The sequence below is a fragment of the Bubalus bubalis genome, chromosome X (assembly GCF_019923935.1).
Source record: "Bubalus bubalis isolate 160015118507 breed Murrah chromosome X, NDDB_SH_1, whole genome shotgun sequence".
NCBI lineage: Eukaryota > Metazoa > Chordata > Mammalia > Artiodactyla > Bovidae > Bubalus > Bubalus bubalis.
In genome coordinates, this window is record NC_059181.1 from 102,148,972 (window position 1) to 102,172,008 (window position 23,037).

Sequence of the window (23,037 nt, forward strand, 5' to 3'; positions counted from 1 at the left end):
AAAATATGAAGGAATTGTAAGAGTTTATTTTACTTTATGAAAACTGATTTATCAAAGCCCTGTGGATTTCCTAACCATGCTGTGGTAAAATGTAAGATTAGTGTAGCAATTCCTTCATCAAATGGATTTACTTTGACCATATCGACTTAGTGATCCTGTTAGCCACTATTTCAAGATTACAAGGTAATTCTTTAAAACCATGGGTATTCTCACATTCTGTCATTGTTAATTAGCCTTTCTCATCCTGCAGAAAGATTTTCATTAAAGATTATCATTGTAGATTTAATATTTCTAAAAATTGCCTTTTTCTGATTATTTTTAAAACCTCATATTCTTTATAATCCACGTCTTTATTGTTCTTTTATTTTCACTCTAGCATCATAAAGGGGTCATCTTTATCATATGCAAATACATGCAGGTGTTCTAGCTGAATAGAAAACTATGCTAGTTTAACACTAGAAAGAGACTCCTTTTAAAATATCTCTTGCCCTAGGGACCACCTTCCATTATCACTGTTCATTCCTGGTGAGAAATTATTAAGCAGTTGTTACAAAGATAAGCTTTAGAGCCAGACCCAGGAAATCTGCAATCTGTCTTTGGTACTTTCCAGCATCTCTTAGTGCTTCAACTTCCTCATCTACAAAATAGAGTTAATGATAATAGGCTTAATAATAGCTATAAGTTTGTAATGAGAATTAAATGAGTCAATGTTGTAACTGTTTAAAAGGCTACCTGCTATGTAGTAACTTTTATATAGATTTTGTGAAATAAAATAAATATATTCCATTGCTACATATGACTTTCTTTGTCTTTCCAAAGTAAAAATGTGTACATAAGATGTTATGGAATAACTCAAATGAACTTTTTGGCTATCCTAACACTTTTTATTATTCCCCTGTACCACTTTACAGAGTTTGCACTATTTTATTTACTGTCTGTGTCAGAGGTCATTTGTGTTATTTGTGGGAGACTTGAGTCACTAGCTGTGGGTGTGAAGGTTTGCCTGGAGAATCCCATGGACAGAGGAGACTGGCAGGCTACAGCCCATAGGGTCACAGAGTCGAACACAACTGAACATGCACGCATATACACCTTAAACTTAAGTAATACTACAAAACAGTGGTTCTCGATTTCTGTTGTTGTTCTTCCACTACCTTGTGACTAGACTTAAACATCGGTGAAACAATCATTTAGAATATACTTTTTGGGTGATGCTTGCATCTGATGTAACAAATAAACTACTTCCACTATTATTATCGAACCACACTAGGAAGAAATAGGTATTTACAGTCATATTTTCACACGAGTCGAGGGCAAAGTCACCTAAAGAAATTTCAAAGACCATATATTGAGAAATATAACAAGAATTTTTTTGTATATAAATTCATAAAAATCAGTTAAAGGGAAACATTGTGTTTCCTTTCAAACCTGTGATTGGGGATGAGTCCAGATCTCCACAGTAGTTGTTTCTTTCATGGGTGTGTGAGATCGTACAACTTCCTTCATTGGCTTTAAAGAAGGAAAAAACAGAAGTATTCGATAAATGATTTGTTAAAAGTGAAAAACATAGTACATTGCACACAAGCATCAAACACAGGTAAGTAAAAGAGTGCCTGAGTAAATATCTCTTTCCAGATATTGCAGTTATTGAGAATTTACAGCGTAACAAGTACAGTTCTAGGTAAGGGAATAAACAAGAGAAAAAAGAATTCTTTTTCTCATAAAGCTTATATACCAGTGTTACATTTAAGAGTTCCATTAAACATATGAATAGGATTGTGGAGGGCGAATTTTAAATATTTAAATGGATGAAATTTAAGCTGCAGACACTTTCAGTCCAATGCTTTTACAACTCAATGGCTTCAATAACTTGTGTTTGCAAATTTACAGTGTCTGAAATTAAAATCTATCCTGGGAGTGCCACCACATCACAAAGTTGCTATTTATCATAAGAAGATATTTAATAGTTCATATAAGTGCCAAGAAATTTATGAATTGGTACACAGACACTAGCATACCAACCCAGAATAATTATCATGATCTTGAAAAGACATTTTATATATACTTTATTTTTCTCAAGACAGAGAGCATATTCTCTGCTTTAATAATGCTGAATATATTTAGAAAAGGCAGAGGAACCAGAGATGAAATTGCCAACATCTGCTGTATCATTGAAAAATTGAGATGGTTCCAGAAAAACATTTACTTTTGCTTTATTGACTAGGACAAAACCTTTGACTATATGGATGACAACAAACTGTGGAAAATTCTTAAAGAGATGGGAATACCAAACCACCTCCCTTGCCACCTGAGAAATCTGTATGCAGGTCAAGAATCAACAGTTAGAACTGGACATGGATCAACACACTGGCTTCAAATAGGGAAAGGAGTATGTCAAGGCTGTATATTGTCACCCTGCTTATTTAACTTATATGCAGAGTTCATCATGAGAAATGCCAGGTTGGATGAAGCACAAGCAAGAATCAAGATTGCCATGAGAAATATCAATAACCTCAGATATGCAGATGACACCACACTTATTGCAGAAAGCAAAGAAGAACTAAAGAGCTTCTTGATGAAAGTGAAAGAGGATAATGAAAAACCTGGCTTAAAACTCAACATTCAGAAAACTAAGATCATTGCATCTGCTCCCATCACTTCATGGCAAATAGATGGGGAAACAATGGAAACAGTGAGAAACTTTATTTTCCTGGCCTCCAAAATCACTGCAGATGGTGACTGCAGCCATGAAATGAAAAGACGCTTGCTCCAAGAAGAAAAGCTGTGACCAACCTAGACAGCATATTAAAAAGCAGAGGCATTACTTTGCAAACAAAAGTCCGTCTAGTCAAAGCTATGGTTTTAACATGTATGAATGTAAGAGTTGGACTATAAAGAAAGCTGAACATCAAAGAATTGATGCTTTTGAACTGTGGTGTTGGAGAAGACTCTTGACAGTCCCTTGGACTGCAAGGAGATCCAACCAGTCCATCCTAAAGGAAATCAGTCCTGAAAATTCATTGGAAGGACTGATGCTGAAGCTGAAACTCCAATAATTTGGCCATCTGATGTGAAGAGCTGGCTCATTTGAAAATACCCTGATGCTGGGAAATATTGAAGCTGGAGGAGAAGGGGAAGACAGAGGATGAGATGGTTGGATGGGCATCACCGATGTGGTGGAGATGAGATTGAGTAGGCTCTGGAAGTTGGTGATGGATAGGGAAGCCTGGCCTGCTGCAGTCCACAGGGTCACAAAGATTTGAACACGACTGAATGACTTAACTGACTGACTATATTTTCTATATGTGTGAATTTAGTATATGGGATAAAGGGTTTGGAACATCACATTTTTAAGGTTTGGTTGAGCAAGAATTATTATGCTTTCATTTAAATGCAAATTGTGTTTATTCTGCAATGACACTATAGCTGTGACAAAAAGAATTCAATATGCATTTATATTACCAGGCTAAGCACTTATCACAACATTCCAATTCACAGGAAAGCAACAGAAGAATTAGGAATTTAAAATGAAACATATCATCTTAGAATTTCATCACAAAAATAAATAAAAATGAGTGACAAAAATCAGTTTCTGAAAGATTCATTTGTTAGCCAATCAGAGAGAACCACTTACTGATGTGAGTTATTAAATCAGGCTTGCTTAGATAACCAAAGAAACAGGTCTAGAAAACATAAACTTAAGATTATTAGCATTTCACCACATTGAGAGTAACATCAATGGTGATTTTTTTTTTTTTTTTTAGGCAAATGATATTGGGTAGTTTTCCTTGTCTTCTTCATGAGTTAACAGATCCTACCAACAACTTTTAATTATTGATACTTACTTGAGGAAGCAATAACAAGTTTGAAGTGACTGAAGAATGAATTGTGTAGAACAGAATAGACAATATTTTCAAAGAATTTGACAAAACCTGATCTGGAATCTGCTAAGGTGTCTTGCAATTAATAGTGGATAAGATAAATGTGGCAAAGAAAAAAGTTTAACTGGACAAATATACAAGACTTGGGAAAATGTAAGGTGTTCAAAGCCTATGTTTATTGTACTAATATACATCAGCAGGTGTTTTGTGCAAAATATTTGAGTGTATCATGTGTTATTGAACTAGGAGTGTCAATAGTGAACTTTATTCACTACTGATAATGGAACCATATTCATTCTGTGAACTTTCATCTAAACAGCAAGCTGAATATTCTTACTTGCCCTACCATATAAGTAGTTAGAATATAAATTGACTTATAAGTGGCAAAGGTTTATTTTTGAGCTCAAAGTCAAGACTGAAATTTTGCTGAATTGGAAGTTCCCTTGACCACTATTATTGAATACTGACTCACTCTGGCAGTTAGTTTTTATTGCAAACTTGATAATGTCTCAATAAATCAGTCTAAAATTGTAAGGTTAATGAGTGCTTATATGCAAAACTTACACTACAGTAAAATCATTTTGATGACAATCAAAATTTTGAATCACAAGTAATGGTAAGTTACTATATACACTCCAGTCCTCTAGAAGTTCAAATAAGCAAAATCTCCATCTGTGCACACACACAAATTTGCAATGGGTTGAAGTAAATATGGAATTAAGGAGCCTTTACCTAACTGTCAATTATAAATGTTTAATCTTTGGGACTTCCCTTGTGGTCTAGTGGTTGAGAATCCACCTTCCAATGCAGGGGACTTAGGTTCAATCCCTGGTCAGGAAACTAGGATCGCATATGCCATGGAGCAGCTAAGCCTGTGCACCGCAACTACTGTACTTGTGCACCACAACTAGAGAACTCATATGCCACAACATAAGATCCCTTGTGGTGTAACTAAGACCTAACTCAGACAAATAAATAAATATTTTTTTTAAAAAAGAAATGATTAATCTTCAATATAATCACACTAAATGGCTGCTGCTGCTGCAGCTAAGTCACTTCAGTCAAGTCAGACTAAAGGGCAGATATGAAGGAAAAATCTAATAGAATTTTTCACATGCCTTCTAAAGATAGATATGTTGAGTTAAAACTATTTGTTTCTGGACTGATATCAGTATTTGGCAGTACCTATCTGTGTGAAAAGACATTTTCCAAGATCAGATACACAAGTCCATTAATTAGTAGTTCTCTGCTACATGAAACTTTGTACTCATTACACTTGATGATGTAAATAGCATCAGTTGAAATTTTATGGGAATTTGGTTTCTCTTTTGTTATATATAAAACTTCCTGAAACTGAGCAGGGCCTTGTGGGGCTCCTGGACACTAAAGTCTTTCTATTTTCCCTGTTTCTTGTTTGTAGGAAATAGGCTTCATCCAGGCTCCATGACCATCCCTAGTTCCAAAGGGCATGTTCAAACTGTTGCTAATCAGGGAAAGGAAAGGATAGGAGAAAAAGGAGGAGCAGTTAAGAAACACTAGTGCAACCTTGGGGCAGGGTCCTGGTTCCTCCTCAAGGGATTATATATAACAATATTTTTGAGTTCTTCTACTGGAACTAAGATCCCAACCAAATGGAAGATGTTAACTATTTGATGAAACATTCTTCATTCCAGAGAAAAAGTCAGAGTTTGATAACCTTGAGAAACACAGAAGCCCCTCATAAGACCACATGATGCCAGGTGATCTGTATATTGAAGGAATGCAGACCCTGCATGCACCCTGATCCTTTTCAGCAGCCTTGCTCCTTGAACCATTACTAAAAAACTCATCACAAGCTCCCTTGGAATGGGACACACAGTTTTGAGTTCATTAGCCCACTGTGGCCTCTTTTGCCTGCAATGGCATTCTTTGCCTGGCAAGGCAATAAAGCTATTCTTCTCTACTTCACCCTTTACAGAAAAAGTTTGCTGACCTCTGATCTAGAGGAAAAGAAAAGAAACACTAGTAACTATAATTGATGAACAAGTCTATGAAATAAATGCAACCCCTAGAAGCAGAGGGTAAAGAGGAGAGTTTTTCTGGTAATTTAGTCTAAGTTAGGGAAATCCAAGATGTGTTCTATATGATGGAAGATGTAACTGAATGATGGGACAAATATATGGGAAAGTGAATTAAGCACATACTCCTGATGGACTTGTAAAGTCAACTGGTGATTTTATAGGGGCTTCCCTGGTGGCCCAGATGGTAAAGAATCTGCCTGCAATGCAGGAGACCCAAGGTTTGATCCCTGGGTTGGTCAGATCCCCTGGAGAAGGGAATGGCTACTTACTCTAGTATTCTTGCCTGGAGAATTCCATGGACAGTGGAGCCTGGTGGGTTACAGTCCATGGGGTTGCAAAGAGTCAGACACAAGCAAGTGACTTTCACTTTCATGTTTTCATTATACACTAAAAAAAGCAGAAATACTCAAATGTATTTGAGCAAAGTGTTCTGTGCCATAGGAGTTTCTAGGCAGATTTTTGCTCAGATCTCAGATTTAGCTTTATTATTAAACCAAGTCTACTAGTGTTACATTTCCCATGCACATTTTAACCATTTGCTTTTAACATTTTCTGTCAATTGTAAGCAGTTTTATGTCTGTCTGTGGAGCTATTTGTTAAATGTATCATGCCACATTGTAGATGAGCAAAATGCCACCCTAATATATATTTTTGACATGAGGATTAATTTAGGCTGATTATTTTTAAGTAACAGAGAGCTCAGGAAGTTTTTCCTTTTCCTTCCCCCTTAAATTCCTAAAAGAATTTAGATAAAGGGCTTATTCCCAGAACAGAGCTAACACTAGAGATATTTGCAAAGAATATAAGCATGATGAGATGGGGGAAACTAAGCAGGGCCTCTGTGTCCCACCCTCTCTGCAGGGTCCAGGGAATATTTGTTTACCAAAGATTTGCTTTTCTATCTCCATCTGAATTGCCTTCCTCAGCTTCAAAGTCCCAAATCACTACCCCCAAGATCCTTCTCTGTGTAGAGCTGAAGATGATATTTAAGGTGAGACTGACAGCCATTTTGGTGAGTAATTCAGTTTCCCTCAGTTCAGTTCAGTTCAGTTCAGTCGTTCAGTCGTGTCCGACTCTTTGCGACCCCATGAATCGCAGCACGCCAGGCCTCCCTGTCCATCACCAACTCCCGGAGTTCACTCAAACTCATGTCCATCGAGTCGGTGATGCCATCCAGCCATCTTATCCTCTGTCATCCCCTTTTTCTCCTGTCCCCAATCCCTCCCAGCATCAGAGTCTTTTCCAATGATTCAACTCTTCACATGAGGTGGCCAAAGTACTGGAGTTTCAGCTTTAGCATCATTCCTTCCAAAGAACACCCAGGGCTGATCTCCTTTAGAATGGACTGCTTGGATCTCCTTGCAGTCCAAGGGACTCTCAGGAGTCTTCTAGGTCTCTCCTATGTATGCATGTTATTCAATTTTTGTTTGATTTTTGCCTGTTAATTTGTCTCATGTCAATTTAATTCTTAGACCAGTGAGAAGAACTTAGAAAGATAGAGTAAAATTTTTTCCTCTCTGTGCTGTGCTTAGTCACTCAGTCATGTCCGATTCTTTGCAACTCCATGGACAGTAGCCCACCAGGCTCCTCTGTCTATGGGGATTTTTCAGGCAAGAATACTAGAGTGAGTTGTCATGCCCTCCTCCAGGGGATCTTCCCAACCCAGGGATTGAACCCAGGTCTCCAGTGTTGCAGGCAGATTCTTTACCATCTGGCCCAACAGGGAAGCTCATTTCCTCTCTGACAACATTCAAATGTTCACTGAACTATATAAGGATGGTATTTTAGGTGGTCAAATACTTAAAGCTATGCGTATGTATCTTTTCCACTTAAATTTGGCAATTAAACATCTCCATTGTATAATATGCTTCAATATTCAAACATTAAGAAAAATCTATTGAAGTTTGTTTTGTACAAAAATAACAAATTAAAGTTAAAATAATACTCCCACCCCTAAAAATGTTCTTCCATTACCCCTCCCCCTTCTACCAAGACCCACAGTTTTAATTCTAGTAACTAGGAAATAGTCTAATAAAATAGCTCTAACATACAGAACTGCTGAGCATTAACTACAATAAAAGTGAGAGAAATGGCAGTTCTAGGATTAATACTGATCAAAAATATGTATTTTACTTTTTTAAAAAAAATGAAATATGGTTCATCATTGACATCTAAAAATTAATATGCTGATCTACATTTCTGTTCCCTTACATGTACCATATACTGAACCAAACTGCATTTTCCCTTTTATGGAATCAGATGTCAAGTAAAGAGTAAAGTGCTTTATAATAATCACTATCTTTAAAGATTTAAGCCTCATTTTAATCCAGTTCATGTTAAGAGAGTGCTCAATAGTAAAAAGTGAGAAGTATGTCTTACCATTGAGCTTAAAGAGTTTTGAGAAGTGTCACTGGCATTATTGCTAAAAGTACAAAAATAATACTTTCAAGAGAAGGATGGATATATATTGGATCTCCTTATCATTCTTGAGTCAGATATTACTAGTTCATAGTTTAGACATTGGAAAGGAATTCAATGTTATTTTAAAATGTATTAAATCCTTAAACACTAACATTTCACCCATGATGTTCTGTTGGTCTAATAAAATAGTCATATGCGAAAGAAAAAAAAAAGTTCATTTATCTTATTTCACCTTTCAGAATCCAGAAATTTTATAGCTTAAAAATTTATCTATAGTTTGCTTGAATGATTTTACCTACAAATGTGGGAAGAGTCCAGATAATAAAAAGTATTGATTCAGTGTAAATGACCAAAACTCTATTAAATCTCCCCCAATTTGAGGGGGGGGGGCAGGTCTGAGGCAAGAAGTAAGGAAATTTCAGCCAAATTTCTATTCACAGAAATGTGAATTGTAGCTCATAATATATACAATGATATAGTTTCTGTGATTGTCAGGAACATATTTTCAGCTGCCACAGGATTTACTCTTTCAAAAAATAATGGGAGACTGTTACACGTGACCTACAAGAGTAAAATTCACTTCCCCAACTGTAAGGGGACAACAGAGGTTGAGGTGGTTGGATGGCATCACTGACTTGATGGACATGAGTTTAAGCAAGCCCTGGGAGTTGGTGATGGCCAGGGAGGCCCGGTGTGCTGCAGTCCATGGGGTCACAAGAATCGGACACAACTGAGAGACTGAACTGAACTCGACTGTAGGTGCCTTGCCAAAAAAAAAAAAAGGCTTATGAAGCAACATGATTTGATTGAACTCTCTCAATACAGCAAGACCTTCTAACTCTTCTCGAATATTTTCCTAACAGTGTCACACAGAAGCTGAGCTTCAGGGTCTTAACATATTGACTGCATACCTTCCCTTGACTAATCCCAAATTACTGGACCATGCAAACCCAGACTAATTTTGTGATCAGTTTAAGGTGAAATGTGGAATGCATACCTTATTCTCCCTGTTAAAAAAATTTATTGCCACTTAAATCTAATTGTTAGGGGAAGCACACTGACTGAAACCACCCACCCTGGCCAGGCACCATAGTAACCATTTGCATGAGTTGTTTTATGACAGGAGATCCTGATATGAATACAGAACTAATAAGCCACCACCAACTGGAAGAGTTCGGGAAAGGTCGAAAGGAGACACCTCACGTCCATCAACTTCCCAGAATCCCTCTCACTAGCATCCATCTTGGCTGAGTGATGCGTGCACCACCAGGAAAGACTCTGAATTAGAATGATTGGCCAAAGACCACCCAGAATCTAATCCCATCACCATAAAACCCGAGACTGTGAGCCATGTGGCAGAGCAGTTCTCCTGGGTTCCCTTACCCTACTGCTCTCCACCCAGGTGCCCTTTCCCAATAAAATCTCTTGCTTTGTCAGCACATGTGTCTCCTTGGACAATTCATTTCTGAGGGTTAGCCAAGAGCCCAGTTTCGGGCCCTGGAAGGGGTCCCCCTTCCTGCAACATAATGATAAAATCATAGTTAAAATAAGATCATGATATCTCTGACTAGAGTCTCAACATTATATTATTGTTTCAAAATCTAACAAAAAGAGAATCCGGAGGAGCTTCAGTGATTCAGCAATTACATTTCTTTCTCAAATATAGCTGGTTTCCCATTAGAAATGCAAGTATGTTTCCATTTTCTTGGTAATCATACACACTCCAGGAATCTCAAATTTTGCAGAAAAGTGGCATTCTAAATTGTCACAACCATCCCTTTATTTAACTACCAAAGACTACAAGTGAATTTAACTCATAGATTATTGTTATTTTATTGCCGTATATTTGACATATTGACAGATTAGGGGGAAAAAGTCTCCTCAAACTATCATATGAGACAATTTTAGGAGAGTTTTATGTAATACCTACCACAAAGATATATGCCTAAAGAAATGTAAGGTTGCAGGTGATGTTTCTAGAGATAACATTTACAAAAATGTTCCCTCATTCTCATTTACTTCTTTAAAAGAAATCAAAATCCTTACTATGGAAATAATATCCATCAAAACTGTGGCAACATTTACAAATATGAACTGTAATTTGATCCCTATTTTTGCCCATGATATGTTTAGTTGAAGGATTTTGTGTTAAAATCCTTGGCAAAATATCAACTTTCAACTTTTGTAATAAATCACAGGGAACATTTTTCAATGATAGAGAATACACTCCAGAAAGTTCCTGAAAATTCCTTAGTTAATTCCTACTCTCTTTAAAGTTTCTTAAGGTCCTTCTGCATGTTTTTCTGTCTCACAATTAGCAAAGTGGTAGGCAATGTATACCTGTGGTGGATTCATTTTGATATTTGGCAAAACTAATACAATTATGTAAAGTTTAAAAATAAAAATAAATAAATAAATAAATAAAAAGAATTAACATCTACTCAACAACACAGTGTTATAATGGAAAAGGCAGGGCTATTGGAATCTGCTTCTGTCTCTACCTCCTACTAGTTTTACGAACTCTGTCAAATTAAAGATGACTATCAGTTTCATTATCTGTGAAATGAGTATAATATGAGCCTCTTAGGATCATTGTATTATACCAAGTTACTATAGTAAAGTGCCTGGCATTTTACAAGTATCTGATTCACTTGAATTTATGGATATATCTTCCCTAATCACATGAAGTGGAAACCATCTAAAGCCATCCACCATGCGGTTCTCTCTCTCCCCCTCCCTCTTCTTCCCTCTTTTTACCCCAACATTTTTGAAACTACTAATTCCAATTACTTACAAAAGGTTCTTGCATATTTGAAAAATTAAAATTACAAACCACTACAATAAACAGCACAGTAATATGATGATGAAGGTAGAGGGCAAAAGAAAGGCAGACATTATTCTCTACTTTTTGAAATTATTGTATAGCCTCTAATTGGGAGAAAAAAACAGGTTTTTGATTATAGATAAATTCTATTATTTTGATTTTAGATAAATTTTTGATTATATATAAATTTTTTGATTATAGATAAATTCCTCTTAGCACCAAAAAAATAAATTATTTGTGAATTTAGTTGGTGTTTCCAAAAAAGTTGGTTTATAGAGCCAGAGATTTGTGAAATCTTCAGAGTCTGAGAGCCAACATTAATCATGTTTATGAATGTCTAAAGATAAATAAAGCCAAATTGATGATTTAAAATTTTTCAGTGAATTGACTAATTAAAATGTTATAGAATGTGTGTAAATTTGCTGAAATTTCAATGAAAAAATTTTTTTGGATTTAGGCACGAAAGAGAGAGTTTAGATTGAAATTTAAAGATGGAGTTTGATACTTGGTATTCATTTAAATTTTTGAAGTTTACTTAAAATATTGTTCCCAAAAGTACTGAATCAATTATACACTTGAAGAAATATAACAAATTAAATTTTACCTAATAAGTTATACAGAGTAAAGCCTTCCCATATAAACTCACAGACTAAATTTATACCACATTTTTGGGCAAGGAAGTAAGGCCATAAAATACACAATTTACTATGTTTCCTTTCCACATGGTAATTGGGACACATTTGTCAGAGTTAAAAAGTTATGAAAACCTATATTTATCCACATTTTGGTATAGATAGAATATTGTGGTTCTGGAACACTTTATGTCCTACTATTAACTCTTCTTTATTGTTTGGATTTTTTTTTCTCTCTTTTTTACTTGCTAGCTGGTTTTAAGAGACATGTATACCTGTGGCGGATTCATTTTGATATTTGGCAAAACTAATACAATTATGTAAAGTTTAAAAATAAAATAAAATTAAAAAAAAAAAGAGAGACATTGGTTTCTCAAAGGAAAGCACACATTTGTTAGTGGTAGATGGAATGGTGTAGAAAGATTTACCAGGTTCAGTTCATATCAGTTCAGTTGCTCAGTTGTGTATGACTCGTTGAGACCCCATGGACTGCAGCACATCAGGCTTCCCTGTCCATCACCAACTCGCAGAGCTTGCTCAAACTCATGTCTATTGAGTTGGTGATGTCATCCAACCATCTCATCCTCTGTTGTCCCCTTCTCCTCCCGCCTTCAATCTGTCCAAGCATCAGGGTCTTTTCCAATGAGTCAGTTCTTCACATCAGGTGGCCAAAATATTGGAGTTTCAGCTTCAGCATCAGTCCTTCCAATGAATATTCAGCACGGATTTCCTTTAGGATGGACTGGTTGGATCTCCTTGCACTCCAAGGTACTCTCAAGTCTTCTCCAACACCACACTTCAATAGCATCAGTTCTTCAGTGCTCAGCTTTCTTTAAGGTCCAATTCTCACATCAATACATGATTACTGGAAAAACCATAGCTATGACCAGAGGGACATTTGTTGGCAAAGTAAAGTCTCTGCTTTTTAACATGCTGTCTAGGTTGGTCACCTCTTTTCTTCCAAGGAACAAGTATCTTTTCATTTCATGGCGGCAGTTACCATCTGCAGTGATTTTGGAGCCCCCCAAAAATAGTTTCACTGTTCCCATCATTTTGCCATCTATTTGTCATGAAGTGATGTCATGAAGATCATGAAGTGTCATGATCTTAGTTTTCTGAATGTTGAGTTTTAAGCCAACTTTTTCGCTCTCCTCTTTCACTTTGCTATGCTGTTTCCAGTGGTCATATATGGATGTGAGAGTTGAACTATAAAGAAAGCTGAGCACCGAATAATTGATGCTTTTGAACTGTGGTTTTGGAGAAGACTTTTGAGACTCCCTTGGACTGCAGGAAGATCCAACCAGTCCATCCTAAAGGAGATCAGTCCTGGGTGTTCATTGGAAGAACTGATGTTAAAGCTGAAACTCCAATAGTTTGGCCACCTGATGTGAAGAGTTATCTTATTGGAAAAGACCCTGATGCTGAGAAAGATTGAGTGCAGTAGGAGAAGGGGAGGACAGAGGATGAGATGGTTGGATGGCATCACTGACTCGATGGGTATGGGTTTGGGTGGACTCCATGAGTTGGTGATGGACAGGGAAGCCTGACGTGCTGCAGTTCATGGGGTCACAAAGAGTCAGACACGACTGAGCGACTGAACTAAACTAAACTGAACTTTCATCAAGAGACTTTTTAGTTCTTCCTCACTTTCTGCCATAAGGGTGATGTCATATATGTATCTGAGGTAATTGGTAGTTCTCCTGGAAATCTTGATTCCAGCCTGTGCTTCATCCAGCCCAGCATTTCACATTGTGTATTCTGCATATAAGTTAAATAAGCAGGGTGACAATATACAGCCTTGACATACTCCTTTCCCAATTTGGAACCAATCTGTTGTTTCATGTCCAGTTCTAACTATTGCTTCTTGACCTGCATACAGATTTCTCAGGATGCAGGTAAGGTGGGCTGGTATTCCCATCTCTAAGAATTTTCCACAGTTTGTTGTGATCCACACAGTCAAAGGCTTTGTTGTAGTCAATAAGGCAGGTTTTGTTTGTTTGTTTTAACTCTCTTGCTTTTTTGATGATCCAATGAATGCTGGCAATTTGTTCTCTGATTCTTCTGCCTTTTCTAAACGCTTTACTATGAGCAAAGTTAGTGGAGTTGATGGAATTTTAGTTGAGCTATTTCAAATCCTAAAAGCTGATACTGTGAAAGTGCTGCACTTAATATTCCAGAAAGTTTGGAAAGCTCAGCAGTGGCCACAGGACTGGAAAAAATCACTTTTCATTCCAATCCCAAAGAAAGGCAATGCCAGAGACCAGGATAATATAAACTAAAATTTATTTTAAGAATATATAGTTTTTCTAAAAAAAAAAAAGAATATATAGTTTTTCTATGATAATTGCTATCATCAAAGCTTAAAGGATGAAGGCTTAGGGAAAGCATTGTAGAATTATTCAGTAGGCATATCCAGTGTTTTCCAGACTGGTCTGAGTCCCTCAGATGTGTTTTGGCATTTCAAGAATATTCGGACTCTCCTTCTGGTTTTAGTTAGGCCTAAGCAAAATGTGGCAAAAAGAAGGGAGTAGGCTTTGAGGAATATATTCACTTATCCATGAAGATTCCAATGATTCTGCCAAAAGCAAACAACTATTTTGAAACTGTCTTCAAGGGTAACAAATCACCATGTGGAAAAATCAAGAAGCTTGGAGCACTTAATTAGATCTTTTATCTTAATCATCAATAAGTCAAGTGCATGCTTGTGTGTTTAGGGAAGGGGGAAAGTGTTATAGAAGGGGGATGAATTAACACTTAGAAAGCTCAAAGGTTTAACAAAACCTGACATGAGATTTGCCAGATGGTTTGGTACTGGATTGTAAAACTTGAAACTAATCTTAGTTTAAGAGTTTTAATGGTTGTATATCTTTTATAAAGCCTCTTGCTCTTCTGCTATGGTGATTCTGCAAAATTATAGATCAGGCTTTAAAGAACAGCTTCTATGAACAGAGTCTCCTTAAATCTCAGCTAAACTGAGCAAGAAGATTATATGTTATTATGAGGCAGCACAGCAGGATTTTTCCCCAGCAAACATAATGATGTGAAAATGGATAAAGCTATGACTCTGTGCAAAGAGGTCATCCATTGAAGAACAATGATTTTCACACAGATTATATGTACATGTTGAAACATTCACATTGCAAAAGCTTTTTCTTAATGTCTCTTTGAAGAACTCTGATCCCAACAAGCAACCAGATCTAGATAACAAGACCCAGTGATCATATCACTAGGAGGTGGCTTGCCCCAGGGCACTTGAAAGAGATTGTGTCTGTCACAGACATTTACCGGAAAAAAATAAAGTATAATATTTATTTACCAGGTAATTTGTATTTAGTCCCAGCTTACTGAATTTATTTGAAGGAGAAGATATTTTTCTCAGTTTTACATAATTTAAGTTTACTGCACATTAAAAATACATATTCTTATTAGCGCACAAAAGACCAAAAAGGCAATACACAGAACTATAATCCTGTATGTATTTTCATATTTCAGTATTCCTACTAAAAACTGATTAAGGTATGTGCCATAATAATGACCCTCAAATATGCAGTAGAAGACTTATGCCATCATCAGATTATTTAACACCAGATTGTTTGAACTTTCTTCTTTTAAATATCAACAACTACAGAATATACCAATACATTATGTTTAACACCTTGAAAGAATAATTTGTGTTTGCTTATTCACTAGGTTAATTCTTGCTTTCAACTCTCTGATAATGACTGGAAATTACTCCTCAAAGTAGACACGGATATTTCAAACATATCACTGCTAATTTTTTTGCAAGAACTAGATCCAAATAAAGACACAAGAATATACACTCATGGGCTTCCCAGGTGGCTCAGTGGTACAAGAATCAGCCTGCCAATGCTTAGGACACAGAAGATTCAGATTCGGTCCTTGGTGGGTAAGACCCCTTGAGAAGGAAATGTAAACCCACGCCAGTATTCTGGCTGAAAAATTCCATGGACAGAGAAACTTGGCTACAGTCCATGGGGTCTCAAAGAGTCATACATGATTGAGCACATGTATATGCACAGGCATACACATGCACACACACACACACACACACACACAATTATAAAATTCATTTAGTAATCATTTTCAAAGGAATTATTGTCATGGCAGTTACCGTAAATTCCAAGAATACACCATGTAAGAAGAATCTGGGCTAATCTCTTAAATGATTTCAAATTCTTTAAAGGTGGCTATGAAAGCATTAAAAACTATTCTAAGCTTACAATTCAAAAATAACAATTATACATTTTCAAAGATTTTATAAATTGTTAGAGAAAGGATGGGATTGGTAGTAAATCTTTGCTCTAAAATAATTTTTCTAATAGGAATTGAAAGAGCTCGAAAGAGTGAGATTAACTGACTATTTTGCAGCTTAATGTAGGGTAATTTTTATATAAACATTAATTTTTATAATTTTTCTTAGACATGTAGGAGCAGAAATAATTCATGCATTTATCACACATTTTAAAACATGTGTCTTTCACTTGGAAACATTCCCATGCATAAATCTCTTTAATGGAGAAATATACAATAATTTATTACATGTTATAACAATGTTTAAGTTGAAATATAAATATTATTTTGCAATTGGAAAAGAAAAATACAGCAAGTTTGGCCAAATTGCCATTTCCTTCTCTAATGTGTGAAAGTGAAAAGTGAAAGTGAACTCTCTCAGTCGTGTCGGACTCTTAGTGATTCCATGGACTGCAGCCTACCAGGCTCCTCTGTCCATGGGAGTTTCCAGGCAAGAGTACTGGAGTGGGTCGCCAGTGCCTTCTCCAAAACACAGTATGCTGCTAAGTCACTTCAGTCGTGTCCGACTCTGTGCAACCCCATAGACGGCAGCCCACCATGATCCCCTGTCCAGGGGAGTCTCCAGGCAAGAATACTGGAGTGGGTTGCCATTTCCTTCTCCAATGCATGAAAGTGAAAAGTGAAAGGGAAGATGCCCAGTCGTGTCCAACTCCTAGCGACCCCATGGACTGCAGCCCACGAGGCTCCTCCGTCCATGGGATTTTCCAGGCAAGAGTCCTGGAGTGGGTTGCCATTGCCTTCTCTGAAACACAGTATAGATGAAGCTAAACTCCTAAAGATTTAACTCTTTCCTACAATGAAAAACATGACACAATAAAAATTGTTTAAGTTATTGGCATCTTTTTCATCTCCAATAAAGGAACCAGATCAGTATATAAACTAGATGTCATCATGAAGAGGATATGATGTATATCAGTAGTACTAATATCCACATCCCCTGACAATCTCTGGTAAAGATAAATTAACCTTTCTTAAGAACACACACATAAAACAATGTCTTTGTCACTACCACCAGTCTGTAATCTTGCTTGCAGTAAGTTTTCCTAATGATTATGTAAAATGCACAATCTCTCTTTCAGTTACATATTAAAATCTGGATTGGTAACTCCTAAATGTTAAACATGTTTGCCCTTAACTATAAGTGAATTATAATTGTATCATCTATTGTATGTATCTATTCTGACTGGCCATCATTCAGACATAAAAATGATGACACCAATTATTTAAATAGGGAATGAAATTATGGACTTCTAATTTTTCCTTCTAATGTTTCCCCCATGAACACAAAATCTATGGGAAAAGGGTTGTCGGACAGCTGATGGTCACAGCAATTATGAATTAGCTTTCTTCTTCAAAAATCAAATTACAAGTCAAAAATTACAAATTATATGCTTTTTTATCTCCTAACATCAGGACATTAGATTCAAGTGTGGGACAGAGAGAGTAAATTTTCTTATTGCATTATGGAAATCATGATTTCCCTCAGGATTTGTATCATAAGGCATAAAAAGAAACTTCTTCCCAACCATGAAAATTTAGTGAAGGTATATTAATAATTTAGAAAATATGTTTTCATTTCCAAATAAAGAAACAAAGTCTTACTAGATTTCTTGTCCAAAAGAAAACTATCCATGAGATTGCTGTCATGAAGTCTTCTGAGTTTTTCAAAGGTGCTACTTATATTGAATTTTTCGGAAACATGTGTGTATGCTTAGTCTCTCAGTCATGTTCAACTCTTTGCGACCCCATGGCATGATCAAATAGGGATCCTCATTGCCACTATGAGAACTTGGCTTTGTAAGTATAAATTCAATATTAAAGAATTAAAAACAATCCATGTAAACCCTATTTAAGCTTCTAATTAAAATTAGTTTTCAAGATCAAAAAGCTTACTAATTAGCTACTTTAAAAGCATTCATCAGTATTGCTTGCTAAACATACATATCTCCAATTCCTAGCTTGATATTAATAAATCAGTAATGAAATAAGAGTGATTTATACAGTTAAAAAAATATGCTAGACTAAGGTATGGTTAAATCTAATTTCCTTTTGCAAGAACCTGCAGAATATTATATTAATATGATTATACTAAAGGCCTTCATAAAATAATGACATTTCTAGTTCCTCAAGAGATCCTTCTGGAAATCTCAAGTGATATGGTAAGCAAATTTTTTGACCTGAATTTGTCTACAACCTACATCAATCAGCTAAAATCATGGAACAAAGAGTAAACAGAGGAATGGAGAATAACAAATAAATAAGAATGGAAAAATAATAAATCTAATTAGTGAGGAAAGAAAGAAGTTAGCTGTCTGGAATATGACAGGAAATACTATAGGTGAAATAGAGACATAACCTATATAACTGGGCCCCTATCCTAAGCGATTACTGAATTTAGATGGATAGTAAGGCAAAGGGGAAATATCCCAATGTCAACAACAAAAACTAAAGAGTCCATATTAGCTTAATTAGAGCAAATTTACCTTGACCAAAGCAAAAGGAATAACAAACAAATATGAAAATGGAATGTTAAAATTGGAATTAATTTACGAGTAGAAAATTAGCACTGGTTAGTTTTGTATTAGAACTTTAGGGGAAATTTGCATATTATGACATTATAATAAAAGTAATAAAAGCATCAGCAAAGTAACAACATCACAAGTATGTTTCTTTATAGGAAATTTTCTAAACCTATGTTAGATTAAAATCTCAAGTTTATTTCACAGTAGATTTTATAGAAAGTGGTCTTTAAGGACTAGCTAAAAAGGGGGAAAAAGTAAAAATAAATAATATATATTTCTGAGAAAGCAAACATTTCATATATCAAGAAATGTATGATTAGGTATTATTATTATTATTTTCCCATCAAATGTATTGAGAAAACATCTATTTACTAGACTCATTGGAATCTTAAGAGAAATGAGCACTCATTATGTACATACATGGGAACAATATTTAGACTGATAAGACAGGAATGTTGAAATCCTTTTGAAGTCAAGGGAAAATGCAATAGTTTGGCAGTGTTTAGTGGGTACAGTGATGGCAGAAATAAACTAAATTAATAGCAAAGATTTTGAACTATTATTTTTTAAGCTGCCTACTTTAACTCTAGCCTAACCTGATTAAATAATATACCAAATAGGGGTTTTCAAAGAAGATACGAATGTAATTATTCTTCTAGCTCAAGACCTACATGCTGCATGCTTAGCTGCTCACTTGTGTCTGACTCTTTGTGACCCCATGGACTGTAGCTCACCAGGCTCCTCAATTTATGGGAATTCTCCAGGCAAGAATACTGGAATGGGTTGCCATGCCCTCCTCCAGGGGATCTTCCCCACCCAGAGATTGAACTCATGTCTCCTGCATTGCAAAAGGATACTTTAATATCTGAGCCACCAAGGGAAGCATATTATGTTTTAGATTTCAAATATCTAATAAATTTGGCTATTTGCAACAAAATAATTTGTATATAAATAGTTTGAGTCGACAGGTAAAAATAACAGAGTTTTGGAACACAGGGTTTAGAATCACACAGACCTGAATCAAATGCCTTTTGTGCATGTTAACATATTGTAAAGTCTTGTACAAGTCAGTTAATTTATTTGAATCTCTGTTTGCTCATCTTTAAAAGAGATTGGAATGAGGATTAAACAGACATATGTGCATAGCAATTAGAATAGTACCTGATATATATCATTAGTATTCAATAGATCCTGCCGTCTATTTCATGTTAGTCCAAAACAAATATAATCACCTTGATCCATAATCAATGTTTGGGCATAAGAGGGTCTACTTTAGTTTCCTATAGACTCCAAGAAGGAAGAAAATGATAGTCCAATACAGCACTTCAGTCATAACATATAACCTCTTTGAGAATGACTCTGTAACAATTTATATCTCATTCCACATAATATCACTTACCAGACATCCTATGAAACAGCCTTAGACTACATTATTAATTATATTTCTCTCTCTGCCTTCTTCATACTGGCCCATCCACACTGTCTTCTTTGTTTCCCTTTTACTATATAACCATGTTCTGGCTCCTTGTTCTTGTGCATTTGGAAATGTCTTCCTCTAGATTTCCATATGGCTCAATCCCTGGAGAAGGAAATGGCAACCCACTCGAGTATTCTTGCCTGGAAAATCCCATGAATGGAGGCTCCTGGCAGGCTACAGTCCATCGGGTTGCAAAGAGTCAGACACAACTGAGCGGTTTCATTTCACTTCACTTACTGCTTTCAGATCTTTGATGACATAGGAAAGAAAGCTATGTCAAACCTAGACAGCATTTTAAAAAGTAGAAACATCATTTTGCTAACAAAGGTCTGCAAAGTTAAAGCTATTGAGCTTCCCTGGTTGCTCAGATGCTAAAGAGTCTGCCTGTAATGCAGGAAACCCAAGTTTGATCCCTGGGTCAGGAAGATCTCCTGGAGAAGGAAATGGCAACCTGCTCAAGTATTCTTGCCTGGAGAATCCCATGGACAGAAGAGCCTGGAGAGCAACAGTCCATGGGGTCACAAAGAGTCGGGCATGAATGGGAGACTAACACGTCACTTCACTTCATGGTTTTATTAGTAGTCATGTATGGATGTGAGAGTTGGGCCATAAAGAAGGCTGAGCACTGAAGAACTGATGCTTTCAAATGGTGGTGCTGGAGAAGACTCTTGAGAGTCCTTTGGACAACAAGGAGATCAAACCAGTCAATCCTAAAGGAAATCAGCTCTGAATATTCATTGAAAGGACTGATGCTGAAGCTGAAACTTCAATATTTTGGCCATCTGATAGAAAGAGCCAACTGACAGGAAAAGACCCTGATGCTGGGAAAGATTGAGAACAGGAGAGGAGGGTGACACAGGATGAGATGGTTGGATGGCATCACTGACTCAATGAACATGAGTTTGAGCAAACGCTGGGAGATAATGAAGGACAGGGAAGTCTGGCGTGCTGCACTTTCAGTTCAGTTCAGTTCAGTCGCTCAGTCGTGTCCGACTCTTTGCGACCCCATGAATTGCAGCACGCCAGGCCTCCCTGTCCATCACCGTCTCCAGGAGTTCACTCAAACTCACGTCCATCTAGTCAGTGATGCCATCCAGTCATCTCATCCTCTGTCGTCCCCTTTTCCTCCTGCCCCAATCCCTCCCAGTATGAGAGTCTTTCCCAGTGAGTCAACTCTTTACATGGGGTGGCCAAAGTACTGGAGTTTCAGCTTTAGCATCATTCCTTCCAAAGAACACCCAGGGCTGATGTCCTTCAGAACGGACTGGTTGGATCTCCTTGCAGTCCAAGGGATTCTCAAGAGTCTTCTCCAACACCACAGTTCAAAAGCATCAATTCTTCAGCGCTCAGCTTTCTTCACAGTCCAACTCTCGCATCCATACATGACCACTGGAAAAACCACAGCCTTGACTAAACGGACCTTTGTTGGCAAAGTAATGTCTCTGCTTTTGAATATGCTATCTAGATTGGTCATAACTTTCCTTCCAAGAAGCAAGCATCTTTTAATTTCATGGCTGCAATCACCATCTGCAGTGATTTTGGAGCCCAAAAAGATAAAGTCTGACACTGTTTCCACTGTTTCCCCATCTATTTCCCATGAAGTGATGGGACCAGATGTCATGATCTTCGTTTTCTGAATGTTGAGCTTTAAGCCAACTTTTTCACTCTCCTTTTTCACTTTAAGAGCCTTTTTAGTTCCTCTTCACTTTCTGCCATAAGGGTGGTGTCATCTGCATACCTGAGGTTATTGATATTTCTCCCCGCAATCTTGATTCCAGCTTGTGTTTCTTCCAGCCCAGCGTTTCTCATGATGTACTCTGCATATAAGTTAAATAAATGGGGTAACAATATACAGCCTGGACGTACTCCTTTTCCTACTTGGAACCAGTCTGTTGTTCCATGTCCAATTCTAACTGTTGCTTCCTGACTTGCATACAGGTTTCTCAAGAGGCAGGTCAGGTGGTCTGGGATTCCATCTCTTTCAGAATTTCCACAGTTTATTGTAATCCACACAGTCACAGTTTTTGTGCTGCATTTTATGGGGACAGAAAGAGTCGGACATGACCTAATAACTGAACAATAACACATTTGCAATTTTTCAGTATGTTCTCATAATCTCAAACTTCCTTCTCTATTTTATTCAATAGTACTTAATATGTTGACTGTCTTCATTTTCTAAGACTGCTATAACAAAATACCACAATCCTGACTGCTTGAAACAACAGAACGTAATTTCACAGTTTGGGAGGTCATAAGTCCAAAATCTTGGTATTAGCAGATTTGGTCCCCTCTGGCAACTCTGAGGGGAAATTTTTACCATGCCTTCTCTCTCCTGGCCTCTGGTGGCTACTGGTAACCTTTGGCATTCCTTAACTTGGGGCTGTATAACTCCTGTCTCTGCCTCCTTCACATGGCCTTTTTTTCTGAGTCTCTGTGTCCTCCCCTCTTCTTATAAAAGACCTGTCAGTGGCTCTAACTCACTCCCCACCCACAATACACAAGATTCTTAATTATATCTGCAAAGACTCTTTTTCCAAATAAGGTCACATTTATAGGTACTGGGGATTGGGACTTGGGCATGTCTTTTGGAAGGACACATATTAATCCACTAGATTAATTTAGTATAAATGTTTATCTATATTTATTTATTCATCTATTTGTTCATTTTCAATGTCCCCCTACTAGAATGTTGTCCTTGACAAAGTTTAATTTTTTTTTTGTTTATATTTGTGCCTTGACCAATTTCTGTCACACAACAGGAGCTTAATAAATATGTGTTAAATAAATGAAGAAGAAAATGTGTATGAGACACAGAGGTTATCAAGATAATTGAAGCCAAAAGTAGAAATAAAAAAAAAGAAAGAAAAACAGGAAAAGAGAATTTGAAA

At 36.6% G+C, this 23,037-nt stretch overlaps 1 protein-coding gene across 3 annotated transcripts in view; it reads right to left on the reverse strand.

Moving 5' to 3' along the window:
- PCDH11X (protocadherin 11 X-linked) overlaps window positions 1-23,037 on the reverse strand; it is a 663,770-nt gene that overhangs the window by 225,893 nt on the left and 414,840 nt on the right. For all 3 annotated transcript variants that reach the window (XM_025277000.3, XM_044937389.1, XM_044937390.2), the window contains exon 4: window positions 1,429-1,509. In XM_025277000.3, the coding sequence (XP_025132785.2) occupies window positions 1,429-1,509 (81 nt within the window). The remainder of the gene's footprint in view (window positions 1-1,428; window positions 1,510-23,037) is intronic.